We start from the raw sequence: 19087 nt of genomic DNA on the forward strand, positions 1-19087 counted from the left end.
CGGTCACCACAACCTCTCGCGGCCTCCCCGCCGACGACAATGACATGTTGGGGGCAGAGTTGGGGGGGGAGGCCGCCCCCCTGCCCCAGCCCTTGCCGGCAGACGGCCCAGGGCAGCTGTGAGGTAACCGTCCACAGTCCACTGGCCAGCGGCCGCCTCGGCTCCTGACCCCCCCCCCCCCCCCGGGGGAGGATGCCCTCCCTCCCCCCGATGGCCCCGGTCTCCCTGCAGCCGCTCCCCCCATCCCCCCCCCCCCCCCCCCCCCCCCGGCTCAGGGACAGGCAGTGCCCGCCTCTCTGCCCTACGCGGCGACAGCCTCCAGGACGGCGGGGAGCAGCGTGAGGAGCAGGAGGCTGCCCAGGAGCGACCGGGGGGCGGGGGGCATCCCCACCGCGGCGGCCCGGCCCGGCGGCTCCCGAGTCCTCTCGTACAGGTGAAGCCTGTCTTTGTTGGAGTGCAGCATCTTGACGTCCTCCAGGGCGTAGTAGGCGGCCAGCGTGAAGTTCACGTCGCCCGTGGTGAGCAGGTCGAAGACGCAGGCCTGGTAGTAGAGGTCCTCCACGGGCAGCTTCTCCTTGCACTTGGCCACGGCCGTCTCGTACGGGAAGGTGTCGGGGGCCGCGGGCGCGGGGCTGGCGGCGGCCGGCCTGCGGGTGCCGGGGCCCTCGGCGTTGGCGCGGAAGGCCTGGAAGTCGATCTGCTGGTTGAGGGGGCAGCCGCGCAGGCAGAGGTAGAGGCCCTGGCTGTCCCGGTCCTCCACGGCGTTGACCACCTCCTCCGGCATGCGGACGGCGAAAGTCAGGTATCGGCCCACCTGGCGGACCACGATGGTGGTGCCGATGTACTTGGCCTGGATCTCCACGTGCTGGCCCGACACCTTCTCCGTGATCTTCAGGCTGTTGGCTCCGTGCTTGTCCCCACCGTTCTTGGAGCCGTCGGCGAAGGCGGCCGGGAGCTCGTCCATCTCGGCCTGGTACACCTTCTGGTCCACGCACTCCTGGAAGTTCTTGAAGATGATGGTGAGCTGGGGGGGAGGGGGGGCAGGAAAGGGGTGGAGAGAGGGGGTTAGGCGGTGCTGAGATGGTGGCGGCGGGGGGGTCAGAGGGGAAGGCCCAGCCCCATGCTGGCGATGCTGGGGACAGGAGGAGCCCCCAAGATGCCCCAATTCCCCATTTTGGTCACCTTTCGGTGCCACCTGCATTATTATGCACTTAGTACTTTTCCTTAAAATGACTAGTTTTACTGTAAGACAAAGGGGGGACAAAAGGAGAGAGGGAAACCAAGAAACAGAGTCTTACTAGAGAGCAAACTGATGGTTACTAGAGGGGAGGTGGGTGGGGGGATGGGGGAAATAGGTGATGGGGATTAAGAGGACACTTAATAGGGCATCTGGGTGGCTTAGTCGGTTAAACGCGCAACTCTTGGTTTTGGCTCAGGTCACAGTCTCATGGTTGGTGGGTTCAAGCCCCACGTTGGGCTCTGTGCTGATGGTGTGGTGCCTGCTTGGGATTCTCTCTCTCTCTCTCTCTCTCTCTCTCTCTCTCAAAATAAGTGAACTTAAAAAATTAAAAAAAAAAAAACTTAAAAAGAATATGCTTATCATGATGAGCATTGATTATAGAATTCTTGAATCACTACATTGTACAGCTGAAACGAATATAACACTGTATGTTAACTATACTGGAATAAAACTGAAAAACTTTGGGGTGCCTGGGTGGCTCAGTCGGTTAAGCATCCGACTTCGGCTCAGGTCATGATCTTACAGTTTGTGAGTTTGAGCCCCACATCGGGCTCTGTGCTGACAGCTCGGAGCCTGGAGCCTGCTTCGGATTCTGTGTCTCCCTCTCTCTCTGCCCCCCCGACCCCCGACTCATACTCTGTCCCTCTCTTTCAAAAATAAACATTAAAAAAATTAAAATTAAAAACGAAGTAAAAAAAACCCCACACTTGTTTTACTTTAAAAAAACAAAACAAAACAAAACAAAACAACTGACTTAGAAGGGGAACTTTAGATCGCTACCCTAAATAGGACACCAGATCATTTACTACATAGAGAGGTGAACCATAAAAAGAAAAGCATAGCTAATTAAAAATAAAAGTTCATTATCTACTATAGTAGGCTGAGTAATGACCCTCAGGATATCAGGCCCTAATCCCCGCAACTGTGAATGTTACCTTATATGCAAAAGGGACTTTGCAGATGTGATTATGTTAAGGATACTGAGATGGAGAGGTCATCCTGGATTATCTGGGTGGGCCCTAAATATAATCACACGTATCCTCCTAAGAGGGAGGCAGGGGGAGATCTGACCACAGAAAAGGCGAGGGCTCTCTCCACGGAGGCGGAGACGGGAGGGATGTGACCACAGCCCAGGGGTGCCGGCAGCCACCGGAGGCTGGAAGAGGCACTGAACAGATTCTCCTGGGAGCCTCTAGAAGGACTGGCCCTCCTAACACCCTCGTGTTAGCCCTGAAAGACTCATTTCAGGTTTCTCGCCTCCAGAGCTACGAGAGATAAATCTCTGCTTGTTTGAAACACTGAGTTTGTGGTATTCGTTACAGCAGCCGTAGGAAACGAATACGGTCCACAATCATCTAGCACAATCTTTCAAGCCGCCGGCGGACCTGCAGCCAAATTCCTTCGAGAGGACTGTGAGCCACTGGTTGAACATAACAGAGAAAGAATGAGCAGGCAGAGGCCAGCAGAGGCTGCTGTGGCAGGGCCTGCCCTGAGGGCCACCTAGCTGGGCCTTGGAGGTGAGCAGGAGGACGTGGAGGAAGGAAGACAGGGGTGGGGTTCCATGCTGAGCATGCAGCCCTGGCCAGGGCCGGAGCAGGAAGGCCCATTTCTGCTGGCGCCCGCAGCTGGGGGTGAGGGGCTGGGCTGAGCTGCTGGGGGAGAAGCAGGCGGCTGGGTGGCTGGGTGGCTCCACCAGTAACTGTCCTCCTGGGAACCACAGACATGGGCACTGCCGCTGGCTGCATCTGCCGTGCCGGGCCCTGTGTGTTTTGCTTCTAGCCCTGTGTGTCACTGCCAGGGACAAGGACAGGACCTCCCATTTACGGTGCGGGAAATTCAGGCTCAGAGAGGTACAATGGCTCACACAGGCAGCAAAAGGCAGAGCTGGGTTTAGTCTCTTGGTTTCCAGCCCCTGTGCTCTTTTCAGCCACAAGCCCGCGGGGTGGGAGGCCTGGGAGAAGGAGGAGAGACAAACGGGACGAGGGAGTGAGTGCTTTCCCCGCGTTGTCCTGGGTGAGGTGCTCCCTTCCCTGCTCCTTCCTGCATGATCCCAACCGGGAAGACGGCACGGGCTGGAGACATGAGTCAAATCTGGGAGAGCAACCACCACCCCTCCTTCATTCCTGTTCCCAGGTGCCAGCTTTTAACCACTGGTGGCTCCGGGTGCCTCTAAGGCCACTGCCCCCTGAGCCAAGGGCAGCTGGAACCCGGACTCCAGACCAAACCCAGGGAGGCAGGTGGGGTCATGGGGCAAGATGGCACCCAAGGCCTTTTGGGGCTCCCTGCTTACCCCCACCCCTAATCCCTGCCCTCCCCCTGGCCACTATTCCTAGAACTTGTCCCTCCCTTCTCCCCGCCCCAGCCACCAAGCCCCAACCTCCTGCCCCCCAGGAGCCACCCTCCTCGCCAGCTGAGGGGGTAACACACCTCAGAGGGGCCGCAGGTCCAGGGGGCCCTGGTAAGAGGCAGGCCGCTGCTGACAACACGGACACCCTGGCTGTGGCTGAATTCTGTGCCTGGCACCCTGGTCGACGTGGCAGCGGATGACTGCCTGGGGGGTCCTCGGGGTAGAGGGTGGGTGACGCTGTGAAGCGCTACGGGAGTTTCTGGTCAAACAGTGGGTGTATGACAAGGGCGAGGCCCAGGCACGTTAGAAACTGCAAGCAGGTCCTACCGGCAGGGGGAGGCAGGACAGCTGTGAAGGACCTCAGCTCAGGCTGAGGGGCGGGAAAGGCCAGGGCTGAGGGTGGGGTCTGGAGCCGGCCCCAGGCCAGACGGTGCGGCTGCAATTCCGGGGGTGCGGGCGTGGCCCTGGGGCACAGACAGGAGGCTGAGGGGGACGCGGCCGAGAGCCATCAGCCTGGGGCCTCGGGAGCAGAGCTAGGGGAACAGACGAAGGACTGGACGGGGTGGCCCAGGGGGCCACAGAAAGTTCTAGGCCGGGCAAACCGACACGGTAGCCAGGGCCCAGCTGGAGGTGTCCAGGGCTGTCTCATCGCTGCTCCGTGGGCGCCCCCACACTGTAAAGCGTAGGGGTGACCAGGCTGGGAGAGCAGGAGGGCCTGGGCCTTCAGAGAGAAACTCCCCCTGGTCACCCCAGTACTCAGAAAGGTGAGGAGGAGAGATGGACAGTTGCACTTTTGGGGGCTCCAGGCTCTTGGGCCTTTGTGGGCCCCTTCCTCCCTCCAAAATATTAAAACTACATTTTGTGACTGCATTGGGATCCAGGCCAAGACAGTCTCCGTTGGCTTATGCTGATTTTTTCCTTCCAACTTTAAAACAAATGAAAGCTTTCTCGCGGGTCCCCGGCAGTCTTGGGGCCCTCGGTGTTGTGTGTTGTGCCTGTGGGGCCCGGGGAACGGTCAGGACGGAGGGGGGCACATTCTGCCGTCCACACGGGACACGAGGAGGGGCTGGTGCTCCCAGGCTGGAGGCCGGGGACCTGGCCAGAGTCTATGGAGCGCCGCACCAGAGGCCCGGCTGTGCACAGCCCATCGGGCACTGGCCCCCAGTTCCCCAACCCTCCCTCTGAGGTCACCGCCTGGTCCCGGGAAGCAGCGCACTTCTGGTTTGCTGTGGGATGTCAAAAGTGGCCACGGCTTCTCCATCCTGCTTTGAGCCCTACTCTCTGAGCCCCGGGGGGGGGGGGGGGGGGGCCTCGGCCACTGCCATCTGCCATCGCTGGCCTACCAAAAGGGCGACCTCACAGTTCCACCTCCTGCCTCTACCTCCTGCTGTTTCCTTCTCTCCATCCCGAGGCTCCCACCCTGATGTGGAGGCTGCCTGTGGGGGGCCGGGAGGTGCAGCCAGGGTGGTCTGGACAGTGGGTGGTCCTGCCATTGGGAAGGGGGTGAGGGACGAGAGGGGCTCCGGTGTCCCTGCCTGGTGTGCTGGGGGGGGTGGGGAGAGGGGGTGCTGCTGCTTTCCAAGTGCCATCAGCCTCCTGGAACAGGAAAGGCTGGTTTCCCTCTGACCGTCATCTCTCGTGGAGACAGACTCCTGGAAGGCTGACAGGCTGCTAGACTCTTCTTGGTACCAGTGCCAGGGACTCAACCACAAGTAACAGCATGAAGGGGCCTGTCGAAAGCCGGGCGGCTCGCTGCCAGCATGGCCACGGGTGCGGCTGCCACTCCTGTCTTTGCTGCCCCCCTGCCCAGAGGGGTCTGAGCCCCCCCCCCACCAGGCCCGGCACTGGGAGCTGTATCCACATGAGGGGGCCGAAAAGTCCAAGACCCCTGTCCTCAAGGAGCTCACACTCTAGGGGTGACACATCAAATAGATGAGTGGGGCAGTGGGACACATGGTAAGTTCTAGAGGGGAGGGGGAGGGCAGAGCAGAGACCCCAGGTCCTCTCCTCCCTGAGCCTCAGTTTTCACATCTGTGCAATGGGGTGCTACCAGCACAGTGAAGCTGGGGGCTGGGCACAGAAGGAAGCCGGGGGAAGTGGGGGCGGGAAGCTGGCTAAAATGTCGGCTTGGGCTAGAAAACCCTACATCTTGATCACCTATGAGAACATGGGGCCGGGCTGGATGATGCTTGTATCACAGGAAACGAGCCAAGGCCCTCTGGGTGAGGGGCGGGCCGAGAACAGCGGGTTCAAGTGGGCAGAAGAGACAAGCAGAAGGCTCTCGTGGGGAGGCACGAAGGCCCCTCAGAGATAACAGCCTCTTGGCTTCCACTGCCTCCCCTGAGGTTCCAGGCTGCCCTCCTATCTCTCCTCCAGGGTTCTGCTCCCGTCCCTCCATGCCAGGCTCCGCAGAAGGACGTGGAGGAGGCCCCGCCCGGTGCTCTGGGCAGAGCCGGGGGCACCCAAGGGCGTCGGCATCCTGCACCCACCTCAGGCACCCCTCGGCCAGCTTTGTTCTCCATCCTCGGCCTGGGAGGTGCCAGGAGGGGAGGAGGCACCTAGCACCGAGGCTGCCGCAAAAGGGGTGTTTCGTCAACGTTTGCCGAATCAATGAATGAACAAAACCAACACACCTGCGTGGTGCAGACCTAAAAAAACAGGCGCGGGCAGGCCCAGGGCGCTGGAAACCGGCCACCGATGTTTCTCAGCCGGGTACCCTGTGCCCCGAGGCCTGAGACAGACTGAGCCCGTCACAGCCGGGTGTCCGGCCGGGCCTCCTGCTGCCTCCTGGCTGATGAGGGCGTAACAGAAGGTGGCTGGGCTCTCAGCCTGCCGGATGACCGAGGTGACCCCAGGTCACAGCAGAAGGGGGCTGGGTCGGTCGAGCTGTGCTGCAGAGCTCCCTACTTTCTAGAACTTCCATGCCCGGACAGGGCAAGAGGTGCTCCCATCCCTGTCCGGGCACCTCTCCCGGCCACAGGGCCCAGCGGGCCTCTGGAGCACGGCGGGCGTCTGAATAGATAGCACACAAGAACGAATGGGCGACTGATCCACTTGGTCTGGGAACAGCATCGCTGGGCTCGGGGTCCCAGCGTGTGCCAGTGAATAACGGGGGGTGGCATCCAGGGGTTCTAAGCCCAGGCACGTCACCCCAGCCTGTACGACCCAACGGGAAGTGGCCTAAAGGCTCTCGCTCCAGCCTGTCACGCCCCCCTCCCCCACCCCCACGGGGCGGTGGGGAGCAGAGGCCCACGATTCCTCCCACGATTCTTCCCAGGTCTGTGCTTGGCTCTGTTATCACATTTGGTGCTCACACCGCCCTGGGTTAGGAGGGGCGGGGCTTCCATGGCCCGCGTCGCTCTCACACCCTCAGACTCCCCTGTGTGGCCCTGCCAGGACGGGACAGGGAGGCGAGGTCCCCTCCCGCGGGATGTTTGCTGCTGGATTTAGAAGCTGCAGCCTCAGGCTCCTGGCGTTCGTTTATCTTGGCTCTAGGGAAGGAGGGAGGTGGGTAGGTGCAGGGGCCGCAGGGAAGGCGGCTGGGTCCTTGACGTGGGCCCTGCTGTCCGTGGAGGGCTGAGAGGGCGGACAGGGTGGAGAGGGCGCTGGCCACAACCCTGCCGCCCACTAGGCTTCACGGCCTGGTGCCAGGACCCTGCTAGGGCAGCCACGGGGCAAAGACCCACTTGTTGCCGCCCCTGCAGATGGGCCCGGGGAAGAGACCCTCTGGAGGCAGCAAGGGCCACCGGAGCAGGGGGAGATGGCGGGAATTTTCCTGGCTGCCAGGTCACCTCACTGTCCTCCTCTTGGGCGTGGAGGGACAGGAAGGAACAGAAACGCCCTTGTGGACCAGCCTGGCATTGCCCAACGTGCCGCCTTGCAACGTGCTCTTCCTAGGAAAACAGACTCACTGCCAACCCGGAAAGCCCTGGGGGCTGCGGTGGGCCAGGCCCTGAGGAGGCACACGTATCCCCATCCCCTGGGCTCCCAGAGCCCACCAGCCTCCTGGCCTTGAGGCTGTGCCCCCTGGCCCAGTCTCAGAAGGAGGCCACAGGAGACTCTATTGGAAGTGGGGAGGGGAGGGAGGGTTTGTGGAGGATGGGGATAGCCAAAGGCCTGGGCCACAGGCCACATTCGTGGCTGCTTCTGGCTGTGGCCCTGTGAGCAGGACTTGAGTCTTGCCACCCAGATACTGAGGCCTCCTTGGGTCAGAAGACAACCGGCTGTCAGCGGCCTCTGGGGCTCCAGATGGTTCGGAAACACCTCTGATGGCAACGAGAATGTGGCCGACTTCTAGAGCCCAGGGTCGGGCTAGCTAGTTGACCCGGCCCAGGTCAACGCTAGCTCGCTGTTCCCAGCCGACTGCACTCTGGGTGGAGAGGCACATCCCATTTGGGGGCTGGCCCGAAGGAGGAGAGGAAAGCTGTGTGGGTGGCCCCTGGGGTGCTCTGTGAGCTGCTTCTCCGTCCTCACCTGTTCCACCTCCCCCTGTTCCCAGACACGACCGCCCTCTCTGCTCTGGGGCTGCGGCCTCTCCATATAGGCGTGGGGCAAAGGGAGGGCAGGACGGTACCCCACGGCCCTGCTGACCCCATCAGCGTCCTATAGCCCTGGCCCCCAACCCGGCGTCCCTCACCTGCTCCACGAGCCAACACTGGGGGCTTTAAAAAAAGAACACGTGCCTGACCCAACCCAGAGATCTGGTGTCACACAGGCCTGGAGGGGGTGGGGGTGGGGCCAGAATCACCATCTTCTAAAATCTGTTCACGCTGCAACAGTGCAGCCACGTGAGACGCCCCGGGCAGGACCGTCACCTCCAGGGGCTGGTCGGGGACACTTGTCCAGGGCGGACAGGAGTTCGCCCTCCTTGAGAGTGATGATGGAAACATACCTGTAGAGAGGCTCCTCTTTCATTGGGTTTTAATACTGGAATTCTACCACCATACAGTCTGGGGGCAAGAAAGGAATATCCCAAAAGTCCGAAACTGAGTACTCTGGTGAGTGTTTCTAAAATTTGTGGACAAGTGGCAGAGTGGATGGGGGCGCCACCTGCTTCGGCTCAGGTCATGATCTCATGCTTTGTGGGTTCGAGCCCCGCGTCGGGCTCTGTGCTGACAGCTCGGAGCCCAGGGCCTGCTTCGGATTCTGTCTCTCCCTCTCTCTCTGCCCCTCCCCTGTTCACGCTCTGTCTCTCTCTCTCAAAAATAAGTAAACAAATAAATAAAAGTTGTGGATAATAACCCCAGTAAGAAATCCACGTTAACAGCCGGACCCAGCATTTGCACTGATATGCATACATGCATGCACACATACTGAGCTTCCTGAAACGTGTCCCCTTACCACGTACAATGCATTCACAACCTGCCTTTTCTATTGGTGTTGGGTTATGCCATCTTGTTCTACCCTGCTCCATTAAAAAAAAAAAAAAAGGTGACATTTGTATGCTGGTTCCTGACCCCAGAAAACTGATGTCACAAACCCCTGGTGGGCAGTATCCAGCAGTTTGAGAAATACCAGACTCCAGGCAGCATGAAGAGGGGGTTCCTGGTTGGTTTATCTCAGGACAAAGATTCTCTGGACATTCCTAAGTCTTCAGCCCATTTACTGAAAATAAGAACACTGGGAGGTTGCAGGAGGTGTCTGGTCTGGGCCCTGGTCACAGCAGGGATGCCCACGCGTCAGCCTCAGCTTACCTTGCTGGTGGCGGTGGCGGCCGAGCCGGGCAGCACGGGCGTGTTGGTGACCTGTACGTTCAGGTAATTGTTGTCGATGAGAGGCCAGGCGCCCTGCACCTTGCAGGTCTGGAAGCGGTCAGTGAAAGTCCTGAGGTGCGGGTCCCCGAAGAGGCCGCAGTGCGTGTAGTTGGGGGCCGCCGCATGCTTGTGGAAGCTCTTCTCGTAGTGGCAGATCTCGGGGCTGTCGGAGCGCTCCTGGCTGTCGCCCGGCGGCGGGAGGGTGCGCAGGCGCGGCTGCGACGTGGGGCCATCCTTGGAGCAGTTGTACTGGCTCATGAGGTCCTCTATGCCATGGACGGCCGAGTGGTAGGCCAGGTCGCCCCGGCAGGTGCGGGCCGTGCGCCGCGTGCACAGGGCGTAGGTGCGCAGGGCCGCGCAGAACTCGGGGGCGTCGTCCGAGGTGGGGGAGTGGCTGCCCGCCGTGGCGCTCCAGAACTCAGAGTTGCACTTGAGGATCTTGCACGCGGACGTGGCTGTGGGGAAAGGGAGGGACACGCCGTCAAGATCCCTGGGTGAGCTCTGCCCCCTCACCCCTGGGGGCCAGCGCCGCAGGCGCACGCACAAGGACATCCCTTCCCAGGGGGCGCCACCTACGCTGCACGTTTGCACGCAGAAGGCAAAGAGACCCCCACCCTGCCGCCTTGGACATCTGCTGATGCTTTCACAGCGATCCGCAAGCATTTTGGCAAAAGCAACAGAAATTTGGCTGGGAATTAAGCCCCACTATTCAGTATGTGGCCTGGCCTCTGCTACTGTGTGACCTTGGACAAATCACTGGACGTCTCTGTGCCTCATTATGCTTCTGTAGAAAACGGGATGATGGTAGCATGTACCTTATGAGGCTGCTCAGAGTGTTACGGCACTAAGGACCGCACTGACGTAGATCAGAAGCTCCATGAATGTTGGCTAGTTGACGGTGAGCTTTGGTCACAGAAGACCCGGTTACCGTCACCCTGTCTGCAAAGCAAGAGTAGCTTCCCTGTTGGTCGCCACAGTTCCATCCCTCCTTTATCCTGCTCGGGAGGGGACGCTGGGAAGCAACCGACAGTAATAACCTTGGATCTGCCTTAAGTTGTGTTTTTAAAAAAGTCACTGACAAGCTTTGAGACCTTAGTGATAATTAGCTACAAAAGACCGCGCCTGAAAAACTGGGGCTTTGACACACCTGCATCTTGTACCTGGACACGTAGAACCTGCCCTTTCCCGGCCTCCCAGATTCCTTTGCACAGTCTGTAGTGACTTCAGTGGCCAGGCATGCAGCCCAGCAGCAGGAGAGAACATTCTATGCAGCCTCTAGCAGTGAAAGGGGCTGGTGGACCAGCGGAGGTGGGGGGGTGGGGAGGGGGCAGCTGCAGCCCAGGGCTGGAGCGATCAGCAGGAGAACGGGGCTGTTGCTTCAGCCAGTCCTGCCCAGGCCACTAGCCTGGCTCATGAACCCTTGGAAAACTGCTTCTCTGGTGCTGGCTTCTGACCTACAAAATCAAGTTGCAAATAAAACCAGGGACAGAAATACGCGGGGGAGGCACCTGAACAGCTGCCCTGTGCGTGGGCACCTGGATGGCCCATCTCTGGGAGATCTGCCACCTCCATAGGCACCTGCCTGGAGCTGAGGCTGACCTGGCCAGGTCACACACCTGGGTACGGGCAGCCAGCGCTTGTCCCGAAATTCGGGCCCCTCCCCTAACTTCTCCTGTGTTTGTCACACTGCCGGCCAATTCAGCTGTTTCAGGTGGAATCTGGGTGGGCGTTTTTTTTCTTTTGAGAAGTCACATATTTACTTCAACGTGTATGAGGACAGATAAAACCAACAGAATAGAAGAGCCGTGGATTTTCCATTTTAATAGCTTTCAAGTTGACGAAGTGTGCTGACTTAAGCAGACTTGGCTAATAACAGGGCACCTGGGGGAACACGGGAAAAGCTGTGGGTGAGACAGCCACCCCATCCCCACCCTGCATGGTCTCCCTCCCACAGAAACCTGCTCCTGGGGGTAGATGTCCTTTGAAAGGCAGCTGGAAGAGTCTCCAGCCATGCTGTCTTCCTATTTCTTTTTTTTCCAAGTTTTTTCTTAATGTTTATGTACTTTTGAGAGAGAGAGAGAGACAGAGGACCAGTGGGAGAGGGGCAGAGAGAGAGGGAGACAGAATCCGAAGCGGGCTCCAGGCTCCGAGCTGTCAGCACAGAGCCCCATGTGGGGCTTGAACTCAGGAACAAGGAGATCATGACTTGAGCCGAAGTTGGAGGCTTAACTGACTGAGCCACCCAGGCGCTCCTGCTGTCTTCGTATTTCGCCAACCTACAGAAGACACCCAAGACCCAACCTACCCCAAATGCTAAGGTGGCCTACTTGAGGGTAGGTAGAGGAGCCCCTCGTGGTGGGGGGGGGGGGGGGAAGAGCGGGGGGCTCTGCAGCGCCCGCTCAGGCAGCCTCACCCATTCCGAGTGTGCTGACCCGAGACGCTGCTTTCTCAGAATCCTGGAGACATGGCATCAAAGACAACTGTCTGAATGGGGCACAGGCCGCTGCTGAGTGGCAGTCGCCTGGGCTACGCCCACCGCTTGCCCACCAGCCTCGGGAGCCCGGCCCACAGCCGGGTGTGGGCGCCCCTCCGGCCCTCACCGTGCCCAAAGCGGAGAGAGGAGACCCCTAGCCCCTTTACAACCAGACCACTGCAGCCCGAGCACAACTTGCACCGGCCTCAGCTCCTGCTGAAGCTGACCCAGGACGTCCGGCAGAGAATGAAGTCACAGCTACTCAGTCTCGGGCCAGGGCCTCACCCCAGCCAGCCCTCCCGGCAGCCCCTGAGGCCAAAGCCAGGCTCAGCACGGCTGCTTCTCTGGCCCGAGGCCTCCCTGAAGAAGCTGAAGCAGGACTTGAATCTGGCCTGTTGGGCCTAAGAGCCCATGCAGTGGGCAGTTCCAAAAGTCATCACATAAGTTAGCACGTTCACGACTGCCCCCGCCAGCCGCCGAGTGGGGCAGGGGCACGCTTTGCCGCAAAGCGACCCTCAGCCTCTCCCCGAGGACCCCACCAGCTGGCAGGCCCGTGGTCCGCAGGCTCTCTGTGGCCTTGCCCCCAGTTCCCAGAGGCCACAGCTCAGGGTCCAGCCCACAGGCTGGGCAGGGGCTGGAAGGCAGGGGGCAGGACCAGCCTGCACACAGACAATGTGGGATAGGCAAGGTGTCTCACTCCTGATGCCACTGGTGGCTCTAACCCCACAAATGGGGGACCCACCCCCCCTCCCCCCGCCAGGGGTGATGAGAGTCTGGTATCTTCACAGCCTTGAAAATGGCCCTGAGCAGGGTCCCGGCTGCAGAGCTCTCCAGTGTGTCTGGAGTTCATGCCTGAAGTCCTACCGAGGTGCCCCAAAACGGGGTCCCTTGCATGCTCTGGGGTCACCACAGATGTGGCCCTTACTACTCTGTTCAGAGCAGCGTTCCTGGGATGACGCCTTGCACCCCAACGGCCTGGGCTGGGGCAGCAGGGCCTCCGCGGGCCCGACGTGTCTGTCAGGGGCCCAAGGGAGGCCCATGCTGCTGGTCTGCAGGCCACTCTTCTTTAGAGTTGGGCCATTTTCTTTTCAAACGGTCACTGAAGGGCCAAGCTGGAACCCCGCTGGAGACCAGCCAGTCTGGAGTGTGTGAATGGGGCATTTCCTTCGGGTGGGGGGGGGGTGCAGAGGGGGGCAAAGAGAAGAGACAGTTCTCCCAAGGAGCAAACCCTAAGCAGCCCTGGACGACCCCAGGCCCCCAGCCCTTGGAGACCAGGCCTTTCACCTCTCAGTTCAAACTCCGCAGGGCTCCTTCACCTGCTCCCCTCCCCCTCCCAGAGCCGCAGGGGAACAGGGCCACCCCGCCTCAGAAGAGCCAGCTCCGCCCACCACCCGCAGGGGGCGACCCTGAGGTCACTCTTGGGCTGCCCTTGCACCCAGGAGCTAGGCCTTCCATCTGAGGCAGGGTCCACACAGAGGTGACCTGGGACTCCTCCAACCCCTCCCTCCCCCTAAGTGCTGCCCATCCCAATTCTCAGCCATCTACAGAATGTTCCCGATGCTATCACCCGGGACTAGGATGGAAATGCAAAGGTGTGAGGGTGACAATGGCCAGATGGGGTGGTGGGCAGTGGGCACTGGAGGGAGAGTGGTTCAAAGTCCCGCTCTGTCCCCTGCCAGTAGTTGTGGGAAATCGGCTCTATCTCTGTGTCCTTATCTGTGAATCGGGGCTAGCAACCGCCTTAGAGAGCTGCTGAGGGTTAAACAGGATGCACGGAATCTGCCTGGGACCCAGTGGCCCTGACAAAGGTCCCAGAGGGAGATAAACACTGCCCCCGCCCCACCGTGAGGTAAGAGGTTAGAAGTCACAGGTGGGGACAGGAAAGGGACAGGAAGGGGGCTGGAGCATCCCTCCCTCTACCCCTCCCTGGCCACCACACTTCCCAAGGGGGGCACCCAGGATAGCTTCACCGCCACCTTGCTCACCACCTCTCACCAGCGAGGGTGCTGTGGACTGAATGTGTTTGCCCCAAATTCCTTCGCTGAAGCCCCAACCCCAGTGTGACGGCAGTTGGATGGGGGGTGATGGGCCTCTGGGGGATGATTAGGGTCAGATGAGGTCGTGAGGTGCAGCCCCCATGATGGGATTAGGGTCCTTCTAGGAAGAGACACGGGGGCACAGGCACACACTGTCACGTGAGGACACGGCGAGAAGGCGGCCGTCTGCAAGCCAGGAAGAGAGCTCTCACCAGAACCCGACCACGCTGGCACCCTGACTTGCAGCCTCCAGAACTGCAAGCCTTGCCCCCCATCTCTCCTCCCCTTCCTGGGCCCTCCGGCATCCCCCCTGCAGAAGCCAGGATCACTGGAGACGTTCGCGTGGCCAGGGGCCAAAAAATCAGGTGGGTTCCACTTCACCTATTCCATTGTCCCTTCTCCTCACAAGGACCTGTGGTCGCAGGGGTGACCCAGGCTGGGACGACTCTCCTGGCTCTTGAAGGTGGAGAGGGCATCCAGGAGGAAGAGACGAACCGAGCCCTCATCTCCTGCTGGCGTCCCTCTGTCCTGCCAGCCTCTGTGACCCAGTCTCCACGTGTGGCCCTTCCTCCTGCCACAGTCCCTTCCCCCCTTGTTGCCAAGGCGCCCACAATCCCTCTTCCACCCATTTCCTGGGAGATGGCGCAATCAGAAACTTTGGGTCCCGAAGCACAATTTCTACAAGTTCGCCTTTACTCTTGTTAATGAACAAACGCACAGACCTCGGGTTCTGTGAGAAAAACGAAGGCCCTGGCAATTTCGCTATCCAGAGACCAGACCGGGGTCAAGTCAGTGTCAACAAGCTGCCTGTGACAGATTTTGTGTCACTGGGCACTGCCGAGTTGGAAACGGGGGCCCTCGCTTTGGGAGGCAGTAGTGGTGGGGAGGGCTTCAGGGGATGTGCCCTGGGGGCAGATGATTGTGGTCGAGTCGTGCAGTTGTGCAGCTCAGTGGCTGTGTGGCCAGGGGCCACACGGCGCTGCTCTCTGTGCTGCCGACAGGCATCAGTGCCTCGATCAGTATACACTTCAGGGACCAGCGGAGCTGACGGCAGCAAACCCTGAGAACACTGGAAGGAAGCTTGGTGGAAGGCAGCTTTGTGTTAACTTTGGTTAAATGAGAATTTGTGGGGGAGGCTAAGGTCTCCCTAACAGCTAATGTGTACTGAGCACTTACTAGGTACAACGCATTGTACATGTACCTCCATTCACCTATGACAGCCCTAGGACGATCTGTTATCCCCATTCCACAGACAGGCAAACTGAGTCCTAGAGGCATTAAATAGCCCCCTCTTCCCAGGTGCTCTGATAGAGCCCCCCAGCCGCTTCCCCCTCTTTCACCTTCTGTACCTGCGCGCACGCGCGCACACAGACACAGACACACACACACACATACACACACACACACACACACACACCAGGCTGAGCCCATTTGCTGTGAGGCCACAAAGACAATAAAGAGGAGGTTCTGCCCTTCGGGGGGTTGAGCGCGCAAGGGCGGTGCACCCGTGGGTCGAGCTAGGGGTGGACACACAGGCGGAGCCTCACCTCCAAGAAAGAAATAATGGTAATAACGCCCGGACTTCCTGAACCTGTGCAGACTACAAATTGCTTGAAGGCCAGGCCCTCACTGCTATTCTGAATCAACGGGCAGGAATTTTATCCTCATTTGATAGACGCACATACATGTGGCTCACACCGCCACAGGCTTTGGGGCTCTTTCTATGCCTTTCTTTCTTTCTTAAAATTTTTTTTTAATGTTTATTTACCTGAGAGAGAGAGAGAGAGAGAGAGAGAGAGAATATGTGAATAGGCAAGGGGCAGAGAGAGAGGGAGAGACAGAATCTGAAGCAGGCTCCAGGCTCTGAGCTGTCAGCACAAAGCTGGATGCGGGGCTTGAACCTACAAACTGTGAGATCATGACCTGAGCCAAAGTTGGATGCTTAAACGACCGAACCACCCAGGCGCCCCTCCTTCTATGCTTTTCAAAGTGCGTTTGCCATACCTTTCTTGGGACACCAGCCAAGAATGATCCAGGTCCTGAAATCCCCAAAAGCAAGATGTGTTTTCTTTGACCACGCCCAGTTCCTGACACACAGTCATCGCTACCTGTCTGTTCCCAGGGCAGTGACCACCCTCCAAGTGGATGGCAACCCTTCCCTGCAGAAAGGCCTGCATGGAGATACCAGGAGCAAGTCCTAATGCAAAATGATCCCCCTGCCAATTGCTGGGTTTCCTTGGCTGCCCCAAACCCTTGGGGGACTCTGAGCCAGCCTTTCACACCTTCCTGATAGTTTAAGGGCAAGTCCAAGTACCTCCCACCATAGATGGAGGAGCTATAGCTCAGGGTTGGGGGGTCAGTGACTGCCCGGGACCAAGGTCGGGGGCTCCCGTGCCCCTCTGCCTTCTTTCCAGGCAGTAACCCAGCTCTCCTGGGCCTGTCTGCCTCAAGTGGTCATGCATGAGCTGTCATTTCCTGGGGGTCACAGAAGGGCTTTAGGCATGCCAGAGCTGGACGGTCCCCACGGGTGGCGAGCTGAGGGGCCCTTGACCCCTCGCTGGAGTCATCCTGCCGCCCCGTATCCACTCCACTAAATCACGGGCTGAAGGCCACCCCAGGTCAAAGACCTGGATGTAATCTGGCCCAGCATCAAAAGGAAAAGCTTGTAGCCACAGTGTCACCTGCCAAAGAAACCACAGAGGGACTGATTTTTATGTACCGTATCTTAAAAAAAAAGAAAAGAAAAAAGCAGGAGACTTCGTTCCAGGCAGGAAACCTTGGACTTGTTTCTGCTCTGAACATCCAAGGAAGGAAGCAAGGAGAGGAAAGTGTGTTTGCAACTCACACAGGCAGAAGGGGAGGCCAGCTCTGCAGGGAGAGCCACCCCTTGCCACTTTTGGGGTGACGAGAAGGCCCTGGCTGCCCCTTCCCTGCCTGGTTCCTGCAGGCGGCAGAGCGGACCCTTCTGGACCTTTTGGCTACCCCTGGGTGGACGGACCCAAGACAGCCAATATGCACAGAGCCAGGGGAGGAAGAACCTGATGGGAAGTAAGAATTTCTCCTGAATTTCATTTCTATCTTAGCCACTCTAGTCCTCGGGCAAGGCTCCTCTGGGACCTGGGGCTCCACCTCAGACACCCAGGGAAATGCAAAGGTGCCACACAGAAGAACTTTATGCTCCTTAGAAGCACAATCTGCGTTGTCTGGGTTTGACCCAGGCCTCGGGAGACTGAGAACTTCAGGATGAGCTAGTGGGGGACAAACCGAGGGGAATGCAGAGGCGAAGACAGTGGCTGGCTGGGACTCATGACAGGAAGCCCCTGAACTCCCTCCAGTTCCCCTGAGGTGGGCGTGTTGGCTTTAAGGGTGGGGTGTAGGCAAAGCCTAGAGGGTGGGTGGCCCCTTGGGTCTCAAACGGCCACCCCGGCAAGCATCAGACCCATCTGCCTCCAACTGCAGTTGGGGCTGGAATCCCTTGCCTCTTTGTGCAACCTACTTAATCAAGATCACTTTATCTACTCAACACTTGGTGACCAAACTATGTTGGCTTCTCAAGATCATGACGTGTGTCGAAGTCAGATGCTTAACTGACTGAGCTACCCAGGCGCTCGACTGGATGCCTTTTTAAAGCCCCCAACCCAGTGCTCTGCTAGGTCTGCGGGGGAGGCTGGCGGCTTCCACGTGTCCCGACACCCCACATATGTAACATTTCACTTGTTGGGGGGGTCGGCTCCGGACCTCCTCCTTTGTGCACGGAGACGTGCCAGTGGGAGAAATCACAGCCTCACAGCCTCACAGCCTGCGCGACTGAATTCCTTTCCTTTAACTAGCGGCCCAGTGCCTCTCAGAAACAGACGGGGGCTGGGAGCTCGGAGTATCAGCTGCACTTACCCGGGCGGGAGGGAAATATTTATGCACCAGTGCGGCATTAGCTGCTTTCAGAGACCTCCTTTGAACTGTTAATCAAGCCCAATCTTTCAGAAGAATAGCCTGATTATTACCGCCCTGTTTGCATAACAAAGAAGCCCAATAAAACTTATTTCACTGTGCACCGAGGGGGTGTGAAGGATCGCCCTGAGAAGCGAGTCTCAGGAATGCGGTGAGCCGCTCCGCCGCCCGAACCCAGGAATAAAGACAATGCAATTTGCCACCAAGAAAAGCCCAATAGACCAATAAATTACCCGCGTGCAAAGGGATTAGATCAGGTTTCAGTTGCTGTGCAGGAGGAGGAGCGGGGTGAGCCAGGAAAGGGGGAAACCTGCTTCCTCTTAAAGGGGTAAGGCTCGTTTTGAACACACGCCCCACGGTCAAGTTGGTTCTGTCCCACTCTGTGGCTGGCATGGCACCTGCCTGCCTGGAGTCATTTATTTGCTGGAAGTTCTAGACCCTACCCTGGGCTTCACGCTGTTCCTGCAACAAGCCACAGGTGGTTTCTCTGCTCAGGAGGAGACAGCTATCAAACTTCTGGAATGCGAAGCCAACACGTTGCATTTGAATACTGAGTCACAAGGAAGATGTAAGGGTGGAGGCACGAGAGGGGACCAGGGGCAGTTCAGCCAGGTCTCGGAGGGCCAGTGGGATTTGCCAGCTGAGGCGAGACAGAGATGTGGAAGCACAGGGGCCTCCGAAACAGCTGAGGTTGGCTGGAGGAGACACGCTGCTTGCATGCTGGTAGCCAATGTCGTTCAGCTCCAAAGTGCTTTCCTCCGCTGTGGGGAGGTGGCGGGGGGGGGGGGGGGGGGGGAACCGGAGGGACTTCAAACCCCTTTCCTCTCGTCCCCCAGCTCTGTTAGACTCCACCACAAGGGGGCGCTGTCCCCAGGCTGTTTCCATCACTGTGCTTTCAAAGTACCCTCCTCTAGAGACCCGGCCCCCAGCTTCTCTCTTCCTTTTGCCTCCCAAGCGAAGCCGCTTCCTCCAATGTGTGTGTTCCTCCGTGGTCCCCGGTGGCCTTTCCGGTGCTCCCACAAACGTCCAACAATCCCCTACATTAAGGTCCCTCCGTGGAAATACCCCATGCGGTTTTGTTGTCCTGACTGGACCCTGACCTACCAGCCTAAGGATTTCAGACTAGATGCAGTTGATGGTAGGGAGCCCCGCGATAATTTCCAGGAAGTGCATGGCATGATCACAATCCTATTTTAGGAGGTGGTGGCTTTAGTCCGGGTAGAAGCAGGCAGAGCACAGAATGAGCAGAAGCAGAAGCAGAATGAGCAGTCACTGATCAACCTCTGTGCC

General features: G+C 58.9%; 1 protein-coding gene across 1 annotated transcript in view; it reads right to left on the reverse strand.

Annotated features, from left to right (window-relative positions):
* Positions 1–247: 247 nt before the first annotated feature.
* Positions 248–19087, reverse strand: part of RGMA (repulsive guidance molecule BMP co-receptor a) — a 45416-nt gene continuing 26576 nt past the window's right edge. Inside the window, exons 3-4 of the mRNA XM_058736698.1 lie at positions 9281–9795; positions 248–1024 (exon numbers count right to left, since the gene is read on the reverse strand). Of these exons, the coding sequence (XP_058592681.1) occupies positions 302–1024; positions 9281–9795 (1238 nt within the window). The 3' untranslated portion in view covers positions 248–301. The remainder of the gene's footprint in view (positions 1025–9280; positions 9796–19087) is intronic.

Source organism: Neofelis nebulosa, chromosome 7, assembly GCF_028018385.1.
Source record: "Neofelis nebulosa isolate mNeoNeb1 chromosome 7, mNeoNeb1.pri, whole genome shotgun sequence".
NCBI lineage: Eukaryota > Metazoa > Chordata > Mammalia > Carnivora > Felidae > Neofelis > Neofelis nebulosa.